General features: G+C 37.2%; 1 protein-coding gene across 1 annotated transcript in view; it reads right to left on the reverse strand.

The window, feature by feature from the left end:
• The window catches only part of SLC15A2 (solute carrier family 15 member 2), a 40,740-nt gene that overhangs the window by 26,866 nt on the left and 1,810 nt on the right, over positions 1-12,064 (reverse strand). Inside the window, 6 exon segments of the mRNA XM_047735533.1 lie at positions 1,318-1,395; positions 1,693-1,783; positions 3,575-3,674; positions 4,791-4,883; positions 9,510-9,651; positions 10,226-10,313. Of these exon segments, the coding sequence (XP_047591489.1) occupies positions 1,318-1,395; positions 1,693-1,783; positions 3,575-3,674; positions 4,791-4,883; positions 9,510-9,651; positions 10,226-10,313 (592 nt within the window).

A 12,064-nucleotide genomic window follows, 5' to 3' on the forward strand; every position in this document is an offset into this window, starting at 1 on the left:
AGCACAGGATTTGACACATGAAATGTTCGTTAAATAAATGTGTGTCGATCAATGAATGAAAAACATAGATGAATAAGTTAAATTATTGTGAAATGCCAGAGTATTGTTATTTATTGGTACCCAGAAAACTGAAGCAACTAATAATGACAACTAACACTTATTTAACATTTCATAATTTATAAAACATTTCACTTACAGCACCTCTTTTGATCTTCATAATTACTCCAATATGTTAATATTATTGTTGTGCCACGATCCAGAGGAAACATAGCACTAATAAGTACAAAACCAGAACAATATTTGGAAAAGTGTTCGGCTTCAATGGAAGGAGACAGGGAATGTATTAACACAGCTCTCCTGGAATAACACATAAACTAACTTGGAATTGGAATTAGAATCTGACTGTTACTATTAACCACCTCCTGATAGAAAATAGTCAGGACTGAACATTGAATCTCTGGCTTCTTTCTTCCTCTATTGAGTTCTTTATGTGTTTGGACTGGATGCCTTCCAGAGGGGTGTCACCCAAAGTTTCAGAGTGAGAACAGGTTTCCAGGTCAATAATTACGAACAATCATGTCCAAGTTTCCCCTTAAACAATGGAAACTAAACAACACACACATCCTCTTTCCTCTTCCATTACTGTGTTGTCACTGGTAAACAGAACATACTTGATCTAAGCTGCATTGGTTTCCACTTACTTATCCAACTCCCCTTATTCTCTTTGATTGAGAAAAAACTCCTTGGGAGCACTGAAGAGCAGGGCAACAAAACAGCTAAACCTAGATGCTACTTTAGAAGGATTAAAATGTCTTCCAATTACCAGATAAATAGCTGTCAAATGAAGTAAGCTAGTTTGAGAGAAAGGATTAATTATCTTTCTTGCTTCCTTACATATTTCAGAATAGAGCAGTGGATCTCAGCCTTGACTACACATTAGAATCACTTAGATATTTTAAAAAATTATAGATACTTAGGCCCTATCCTGCAGAGATAGTGACTTAATTGCTTCCGTATGGAGCTGAGGGATCAGTCTAGGAAAGGTCTTAGTCATGTAACATTGGGTATGTTTTTCTTTACTTGTCTCTTTTTTCTCTTTTCTTTCCCACTCTTTTCCTTCCCCTTCCTTCTTTCCTTCCTTCCTTCCTTTGGTTTCTGATTTCATTCAGTTAATTTATCTCCAATGTCTAGAGAAAATTCCTACAATAACACTTACCTAATAGGGTTATGGTGAGGATTGAAATAAATGGCTTAGATGATGTTTTTAATGTAACAGGCATCAGTGGTTATTCATCTCCCCTGTCCCAGTGCACTTACCGAGAGCTATCACCATAAGTAATCCTGGAACTCCAAAAGCCAATGCATAGCAGTCTTCCCCAAAACACTGCACATCTCCTAAAAACAAAAACAAAACAACAACCAAAAAACCAGTAATGCTGAATCTTGGGTCTTTAATGTTTGATATTCTATTCTGCAAGCTCAGGTTTGTAAAATCATAGATATAGCCATCTTCTTTCCTCCCAACACCTAGTTCATAATCCTTCTTTTGGGCCAGACAAATCAAGATATTAAAAAATTGTCTCAGTTTTTAAGTCCTTGGAAAAGGAGAGGATGGTCATCAGGAAGCCTTGAAAAGGTTTTTGACTGGCCAAAGGAAACCCTTAGACAAGGGCCCTCAGAAAAGATCCTAACCTCTCAGCATGGGTGTGATAAATGTAGAAATCAGGCTTCCTGCATTGATGGAGAGATAGAAGACAGAGAAGTATCTAGTCCGTTCCTCTGCCTGAAAATAAAACAAAACAAAACACAGGACAAATCATCAGTGCAATGTACCTCCTAGCTCCAGATCCACCCTATGTTCAGACTAAGCTGGAGGTACATACAAAGAAACAGATTCAGACATTGCCTCCATGATATCTGAAAATAATATTAGCTATTTTAATAAATAACCCAAACATTTATCCGTCTTTCAAACCCCAGTACCAACATCTTTAACATTCTTATATCCCTACTAGGCAAAATGGCCATCTTATACACTAAGCCACTTGTACCCTATACGTGTTTATTCTAATATTAATTTCTTTGCATTAAATATCTATTTCTTTCAGCAGGCTAAGAGTTCCTTTAGAGCAGAAATCATATCTTACTCATTTCTGAAATCCCTACTACCCACCACAGCACCTGACATATATTATACTCAACATGTTTATTGACTGAATTAATTAAGTGAATGACTGACTGAGTTAAATAGTAAACATTGTAGAATGTGTAGTAGAAATAGCACTAGAACACAGGACAGTGGATTAAACTGTTGATTAAGCAAGGTAGTTCACCTACAGGATTTCTACCAGAAAGTATAAAAGGAAACCCGAGGTTTAAAAGTGGTTGGTGGAAACTTGGAGGGGGGTTTGTCTTATTATTGAGATATCTTTGTGGAGCAGTTACCAAATGAAGCAACTTTAAGATAAAGCTGCTGATGCTTTATTCATTTGTCTCATTCTGGCACCACAGGTCTTTTCCTGACACAACAGCATAATCTGTCCTTCCTTATTTACTATTCACAGGGTGTTTGCTTCCTCCTCTGGTCCCCTTTTCAACCTATTCCACTCACCTATTTGTACAGTTCATTGTGCATAGAATCCCAAAGGCTGCCAAAGTTTGGTATTTCTCCAAAGTCAGCAAGCAATTATGATCTATGGTACCCCAGACAGATAAAGAATATAAAATAATAACTCAGATGGCCTGAAGGGTAGGAGAAACACAAGAAGCAGGGCACAGAGAAAGAACAGAGAGAGAAAAACCAGAAACATGAGAAATAGCTACAGATGAGGAACTAATACATGAAGAGAGGCAAAAAAGAAAACTGAGAGCAAAAGAGAGGAAGCCAGAAATGTCACCTACTCAAGAACAGACTCTTTTCCTTGCTTACTTGTCACAGCTTCCTCATATGGGTCCATTTTTAGCTTATTTGTACTGCCCCTCACCCCCAATTAATAGGGGGAGAGTATGTAGGAAAGAGGGAATGATTATCCAGACAAGTTCATCTATAAAATCTCATTCTGTTTTATTCTGAACGATCATTTTCCCCTTTCACAGAATCTCAGCCAGAGATGCTTAAATCATCTCTGCACTGCTCATCACCCCTCATTCTTGAAGCACCTACCAAGTTTCTTTTGAAACACCTCAAGTGAGGAGAAGCTCACTACTTCAAACTCTATTTGAAGTTTTTCCTTCCATTGAGCAAAAAACTTCTTATAGTTTTCACCTACTAGTTCTGGTTTAATTACTGACAGACTTCCAATATCTAGACAGCTATAATATTCTCTTTAATTCTTATCTTATACAGGCTGAATTCTCCAATTCCTTCAACCTTTCTTCATAAGATGTGTTTTAGTCCATCCACCACCCTTGTTACTTTCCTTTGCATGTTTCTCTTTATTAATGACCAGTACCCAGCACTGAACAGAACTCCTGACCTGTGGATTACTTTAATCTTAGCAAATAGCTACCTGCCAGGTACATTTTTAATGTCTGCTCTACATTCTTGAAATTACAGAAATAACAGGATTCTTACATGCTTTTCTTCAAACTGGTCTCCACCAAAAGCTGCCACACAGGGTTTAATACCTCCTGTCCCCAAAGCTATGAGACTCAGGCCAACCAATGATAGGACTCTGAAATGGAGAGGGAAGGATACTAACCATACTGATGCTAAACACAACTGCAGAAATTAGATATAGATATCAGGAGAAAAAATGTGCATAATGTCAAAGACCCCCTTCATATTTCTTCATATTTCTGTGGGCACTTTCCATCTTCCTTCACTCCTCAAAGAAGCCCAGGGACACTTAACAATCCTTATGACTGTTGAGCCTCTGCCAGAAAGTATACATTGCATTGCATGGGAAAGTTTTGTACCTGATAGTCCATTTACCTTTTGTGTGTAATAGGGAGAAGCAGATAATGAAGGAACTCCAAAGTTAAATCACTGGTTCTCAATCTTGTCTTAATTTAAGGGATATACCAATAGAAGGACCTTACAACCACCTATCACACATACCCTTACTAACCAGAAAGCAAAATGGCAAAATTCATTATAATTAATAGAAAAATTGTCACTCATTTTTGACGGGCACTGACAAGGAGGCATCTACTATTTATTAAAATTGAAAATTCTTAACTCATTGTATAAATACTGTGTAGCCACATTATAAACATGAATATATATGATCTAAATCTTGAACAACTGTAATCCTCTTTATTTACCAAATTAACTATCAGAATGTATCAAATGCCTCTGGCAAAATAAACATCAATAACTTAAGAGGGACAGAGCAACTGGAATATATGGAACCACACATAAATGGAAATAATCCAAGCTTTGAATAGGACTTTTACAATGTGTTACAGGGAAATATTATGTACCTTTTTAAATCCTAGCAAAGTACAGATGCATGGGTAGGTGAATAGGTGAGAAAATATGGGGGACATGAGATTTTAATAATTGTCTTCAAGCATACGATGAGTTTTTATGAAAAGGATACTAGCTAGGCATTTTGTAAGTCTCCAAGTGTTTAAAAAAAGCAAATGAGGACAGATAAAGTAGGAAAGAGTTCAACTGGTGATAAAATACTTTTTTTTTTGCAACCACTTTGGTAATAAAACAACAGGTTGGAAAATAAAGAGACATCTCTGATAAGGAAATAGAAAATCACCTGTAATGAATGTGTGAGACATTTACCTGTCTAAAAGAAGGACAGTGGCTCAGTTTATTTCATGATTCTACTCACGTGTGTACCATTTGTCCCCCTATTATTGGTAAGGCACCCAAGGACTTGACCACATGACCAAGCACATACACCAAGGAGAGATAGATGATTGTCCTGTTGAAAGAGTTAAATCAGTCAGTCTATAAACAGTTAAGAAATGGGCAGAAGACATGAGTAGACACTTTTCCAAAGAAGACATCCAGACATATGAAAAGATGGTCAACATCACTCATCATCAGGGAAATACAAATCAAAACCACAATGATATACCACCTCACACCTGTCAGAATGGCTAAAATTATCAACACAAGCAACAACAGGTGCTGGTGAGGATGTGGGAACCCTCTTACACTGTTAGTGGGAATGCAAACTACTCCAGCTACTCTGGAGAACAGTAAGGAGGTTCCTCAAAAAGTTAAAAATAGAATGATCCTATGATCCAGCAATTGCACCACTAGGTATTTACCCAAAGGATAAAAAAATACAGATTCAAAGGGGTTAGCAATATCAACAATAGCCAAACTATGGAGAGAACCCAAATGTCCATCAACTGATGTACAGAAAAAGAAGATGTGGTATGTGTTATATAATGGAATATTACTCAACCATCAAAAAGAATGAAATCTTGTAATTTGCAGTGAGTTGGATGGGGTGAGAATGTATTATGCTAAGTGAAATAACTCAGTCAAAGAGAGAAAAATACCATATGATTTCACTCCTGTGTGGAATTTAAGAAACAAAACAGATGAACATATGAGAGGGGGGGTAAAAGGAGAGAGGGAAAAAACCACAAGAGACTCTTAATGATAGAGAACAAACTGAGGGTTGATGGAGGGATGTGGGTAGGGAATAGGCTAGAGGGGTCATGAGTATTGACGAGGGTACTTGTGATGAGCACTGGGTGTTGTATGTAATTGATGAATCCCTGAATTCTACTCCTGAACCCAATACTGCATTTTATGTCAACCAACTAAAATTTAAATAAAAATTAAAAAAAGAAGAATTGAGAAGCTTGCATAACAGTCTCAGAGTTCGTACTGTTCTCAGTGCTAGGATAAATGATACAGGAGGAGGAAGGAGTGGAGCAGGAAAGAACTGCCTGAGAAATGTACATAGAAATAGTAATGGTGAATGAATTCTTTACCTTTGTGGTGTTAGAGGTAATGGACTTTCCCTTCAAGCTCCTTTCTCATATGTGACCTGTCCTTTCCCCTCACTCACTGTACATATACACAGAGCATCCACAGGATGGATCTGCAGCAAGTGATTTTTTTTTAAACTAGGAGAACCAGGACAACAGGATACTTTGACCTGTGGTGTTTTTAATCAAAGAATGTCTTTGGCTCTAGAAATCAATAGGAGTAAAGAAAAACTCCAGGTAAACAGGAAAAAGCGATGGCTAACACAAAGAACTTTCTTTAAACCCAACCACTGGCATATACAGAAAGATAAAGGGCTCTCAGTTTCAGCTTGGCCACTTGAACACTTGGGTTAATTGTAATCCCCACCACAGTTACCTCAGGTTCAAGTTACCAAGGGTAACAAGCACTCAGGGGACTATGAATAGACTGCCCAGTGATAAAGATCATGCAGTTGGTAGGGACTTCTTGTTGTGTTATTTTTTCCAAGAAATCTGAATGACAATAGGAAGTGGAACAGTGAGGAATTCCAGAAAGAAGTTATGTAGAGATTTACACACTGAAATATGGCACACCATGCAATATATTACTTATATGCATTACTATACCAGCATTCTCTTTGTACATAAGTAGAATGTTAGTACTAGAAGGAACCTTGGAAATTATAGGGTTTACATCTGTGATTTTAAAGCATTATATGCTGGAATATAAAGAACGAAATGAATGTATCAGAAAGAGGCTAGAGATGACAGCAATCGCAGGTTGTGGATTTCTCATTCTAAATGCCTAATCTCTCTAGGGTGGCTTTCCAGGGAAGGGACCTTAGGGGGTTTATAAGGGCAAGTAAGGTGTAAGAGATTGGGTGACTAATCCATAGCATTAATTGCCCACAGCAATTAACATCAGAGGGAGGGGGCAGTCTTTCTCAAAAGGCCTTGTAGCATCTTCTAGAGGAAGTTTTCTTTGTTGGAATAAAAAGAATAGGTAGAAAGGGAATAAAAAGGTGAAAAGACCCACTATTATGAACCCAAAAGAGATGATCTCTGCTGGATAGTTAAAGAGAAAAAAACAAAAAGAGTGTGAGCTGATGTAATATAATAGAGTCTGTGCAGGGAGATCAGAGCAATATCAGACTGTTGGACTAAATGGATGAAGAAAGTACAAATGGTTTAGAAAGAAAATAAGCAACCTTTTAGGCAGAAGGCTTAGGGAATTAGTCTAGGATATGAAGACTATAAGAGAGGAAGCTCATGGCAGGAAACTTTAACAGAAAGAGAAAGAAGTCAAAATAGATTTGGGCATTCTGCATTTGAAAAGGGGTCCCTGAAATCCTAGACATAGGAAACAGAACTTTTCTGGAGAGACTTGACCAATCTTCCATCTATAAATGAGGAAGGTAAAATTCAGAGAGGTCAAACGACATTCCTAAAGTGACATTCTTGGAGTGCCTGGGTGTCCAGGTCAGTTGAATGTCTGACTCTTGATTTCGGCTCAGGTCATGAAATTGGAGTTGAGGGATTGATCCCTTTGACAGGTCCATGATGAATATGGAGTCTGCTTAGGGATTCTCTCTCTCTTCTCCCTCTGCCTCTCCTTGCTCACATGCTCACTTTTGCTCTCTCTTTCTCTTTCTTAAAAAGGAAAAAAAAATAAGTGACATTCTAATCAATTAATATTAGGGTTAGGTCTAGAATTTCTATGTCTTACTTATATCCCAGTGTTTCTTTAGTTTTACTATATACAGGTTAATGTGGAAAAGAGGAAGAAGTTTTAGGTTTTATTTCACCACCAAAGCCATTGTTAATTAGAGCTTAGGAACTGAGAAGGAATATGTGTAGTGATGGCAGAGAAAGAGACCTAGCATGAAGAAGGTCAGCTCTGATGAGACAAAAAAGATAGGAGACAGAAAGGACATGATCTAGACCTACTCAGAGAAAGAGTAAGGAGAAGTGTAGAGATGATATCCAAAAGCATATTTGGCAATAAACAAATTTAAGAGAGTGATTGTAAGCCTGAACTGATAGGCATGGGTCACAGGGTATAAAAACCACACTAGGGACTATGACTAAAAATGCTTGGCTCTCTTTAAAAGCAACTTGACATAAAAAATAGTGTTCTAACATGCAGTTAAGCCTCTCAGTAGATGTTTATAGACATCATGAAAAGACATATCCGTGCTTCAAATTTAGAGGAAGTAATTTTAAAAATAGCCCACTGAGGGGTATTAAGGAGGGCATGTATTGTATGGAGCACTGGATGTTAGATACAAACAATGAATCATGGAACAGTAATTCAAATCTAATGATGTACTGTATGGTGACTAACATAACATAATAAAAAAATAAATGAAAGTACTATGTCATGTTTGAGAGTCTTTTATTCTATAAGTATTTATTTATTGAATAAAGACCATGGTTTATACTTTTTATTTTGCATATAGTGTCAACCTCCTATCTGGAGGGACTTGGTGACCAATACTACATAAGCAGCAAACATAAATTTTAAACACCTTCCTACCATCCTTCTCTTAAGTCAAGAAACTGTGTTTACTACCATGCTGTGGTTGTAGCTATCTATTAAATGCTGATTAAACACTTTAGGACAATGAATATATATAGGCCAAGTGAGGTATAAACCAATGTTTACTAAATATGATTCCCTAGAACACCACATCCACAAATTATCTTGAAAAAATATTCCATGGTCAAATAAGTTTGGGAATCACTACATACCATAACCTTCTCTTGGAGACTGTACAGTGTTTATTACCATGTTAAAGGCTATAAGAAGTCTTGCAGTAAAAAAAAACAACAGCAACTTTTTAACTTAGTTTAACCTTGCATTTTCCAAACTTATTGGACCATGAGAACTTTATCTTTCTTTATTACAATCATTGTATCCTATCAACCAATTTCAAAAAAATGCACTTTGAGAAATATTAATTTAAAAAAATCCATAGATGATAAGACTATGGAAAACAACTTGGTGATGGATAGCCAAGATCCATCTCTAACTTATGAGGATAATGTCATAGGAGACAACAAAAACATTATCCCATGAATGTCTCTTATTGCTATTTTCAGAGGCTTAAAAGATACGGAACTGAATAGACCATCAGTCTAACTCATGAAAATATTTATTATATTCTTAAGAAGGAAACCACAGAGATAAGGGAAAAGAAACAGTAAAACAGCTGAGAAGAGGGACTCATAAGAATATACTAAAGATGATTCAACCAGAGAAGAGATGGACAGCATATGAAATAACTACATTGAGGTCTCTAAAATTATAAATTTTCGTCTGGGTAGCAATCTTTATTGTCCCTAAGATCAGAACAAGAATTGGTCTTAAACTACAGAATGGAAGATTAAAATTAGATTGAGGGAAAATAAAAAAATAATTCCTGACTAGAAAGGATGTAAACAATTAGAAAAACTGATAATGAAGAGAAATAGTCTTTCTGTGTTGTCAGTCTTAGAGAGATGCTTATTTGTCATGAATGACATAAGTATATTCTTGCTTGGAACCAAGAGGTTATAAGTGACAAAATCTCAGCACAATTAGGCTGTGATGTGGTGATGTGATCTCCCATTTTCCTTACTTGAATTTTCCCAGCCATGAGTCAGCAATGGCTGCTCCCAGGATGGGAGTGAAATAACAGAGGCTGCTGAAGGCATGGTATATAGATGTGGAGGAGTCCTCGCTCCAGTGCAGGAAATACAGGAAATACAGGGTCAGCACAGCTGAGGTTGAAAAGGAAAAACAAAACAAGATAAATGCATTAAAGTGATTTATGGAGAAGTACATTTTATCTCTGGTCTCTGAAGGTGATCTCGACCTTCAACTCTCTTATTGGTGAAGTGACTGAGGGGTGACTGCCAGGTAGTAGAAGCAAGAGCCATGGCAACTGTGGGTGTGGGTGGGGCTATGCTTAGTGTACAATTGCAATACTCCTCCCTTCAGTCCATGTGCTTACATAGCAGCATTTAAGCCATTTGCAAAGATCATATGGTGCTTCCAATGTCCCTACCTTCTCCCTCCCAACTATGTAGTTCATAGACCTGAGAAACAGATATGAAAATGGAAGTTGTCATACTTTTATTCTTATAGACTGTGTTCTGGTTTCTTGGCTTGTATGAATTGCTAGGTGAAATCCCATGAGGTATTTATTGGCAGTGTTGGCTAAAGGGAAAGACCAATTTGGATAAAGGCAGAAAGTGTGGAAAAGAGAAATAAGGGCATAAAGAAGACCAGGTTGTTCCAAATATGGGGTGAGGATGACTGGAGAAAAAGAAAGACCTTGGGACACAAAATTACCTTTCATGCCATAATAGGAAAAGCGCTCACAGAATTCATTCACCACAATGAAGGCAATGCTCAGTGGATAGTTGGAGCCACAGATTTTCTATGAAACAAAAAGACAATGGTTCAAGCATGAACTTCCCCCCTCCACCATTTAAATCAGTAGATTGTTCTATAACAGAAAAATATATTTATTTTAAATCACTGTGATAGGTAAAGTGAACCAATGGCTCCTACTCTTCATGAAACAGCTATTATCACAGTGAAAGTGCCTGCAGTGCTGACAGAAGTTATTTGGAATATTACTTCACTTCTCATTCATTTAACATGGAAGTACTCAGATATTCCTTGATCTCAGACACCAGAACCTCCTTATCTTCCTACAACTCTTTACTGAAAAGCCTGGGGTTCTGAGCAGGAGAATAATCATACTTATTTCTAAGAACAGAACAAAGAATTAGACTGTGGAGCACTTGATGCCCAAGCAGTTACATTTAGAGGTCAATAACTTCCTTAGCTGCACTGTTCAAACTAACCTCTCTTGTCCCCACCTGCCGTATTCATCATGCCAGGAGGAATCCTGACAGTATGATGGCTTCCCTTTCAGAGCCTGCAGGAGCCAGGCTCAGAGCCCAACTGAAAGGAAGCTGATTGATCACCTTAAACTCGGGCAGAGAGTCCTTAAATCTTCTAACATTAAATGTCCATTCTTCCTGTGAAAGACATTCTATAACATTTTCTTGTTAATCCTATTAGACATTAAAAGAACTATGCTATTACATGTACCATATCAGTCAGTATATAGGGAATGCCATGTTTATTTCAAATCCCTACCTATTATGATAGCCCAACTAACATGAGAGGGGATGGAGATAACTGTACTTGGGACAGTCAAATCTCATTGTGAAATTTTTATCGCCTCTAATTTCATAAGAAATACATGCATCTTTTTAAACAGACTTAAATTGTTTAGGACCAGAAGATATATAATTAGCTAAATAAATAAAGTCATAAGTTAATGATTTTATTTTTTACCCATGTGGATAGATATGAAGAACCCTCCTAAATATTAACATATGTTAATATATTAACTTACTTGAAAGACACAATAAACTGGCTTCTTACCTTCCCAGCTCACATCTTGAGAATTATGCAACCTGGAGTTTAGTTAACACACTTTACCGGCTATGTACTATTGGTTTGGGCTGTGTTAATCTACTGACCCTGGGCATGCCACGGCACCTGTCTTTATGTTCAATCCTCTTATTCCAAAGAAATGAGAAAACTACCACCTCTTGGCCCATAGTGAGAACTCCATAAATATTGGCTATTATTCCTATACCCTCTCCACTTTTAAGATTTTGATATAAAGATTTAATGAGATGATAGATTTGGAAGGGTTTAACAAGTATGTAATACAAACATCATTATTCTTTGATTCTCTGTCCTGTCTTCCAATGTAAACTGGCACACATCATAAAAGAGACTGGATCTATTCCTAAACTTTCCTTGGTGTCTGGCATAAGATTCTGAATACAGGGGGAGCTAAGGGCTGAGTTTTTATATTGGTTTAGAAAGAACAATCACACACAGTTCTCCAGGCAAGAATGCTTGCCAAGTTTCCCTGGATATTCAAATTGCTTCCTTTTCACCCCAGAAAAACTCAGAATATGCAATGAGATACAGCAAAGTCCTGGATCCCAACTGAAGAACTCCTAACTACCTCTTCCTGCTGCTTCTTCTCCTAAGTAAAGGAAACTTCTGTTTAAATTTGGTTTTCAGGTTAATTCTAAGTCCAAGTGAGAATAGTTTTTAATACCCTAATTCAGCTCAGCCTGACACTCCAGAGGCCAA

This window comes from Lutra lutra, chromosome 1 (assembly GCF_902655055.1).
Source record: "Lutra lutra chromosome 1, mLutLut1.2, whole genome shotgun sequence".
NCBI lineage: Eukaryota > Metazoa > Chordata > Mammalia > Carnivora > Mustelidae > Lutra > Lutra lutra.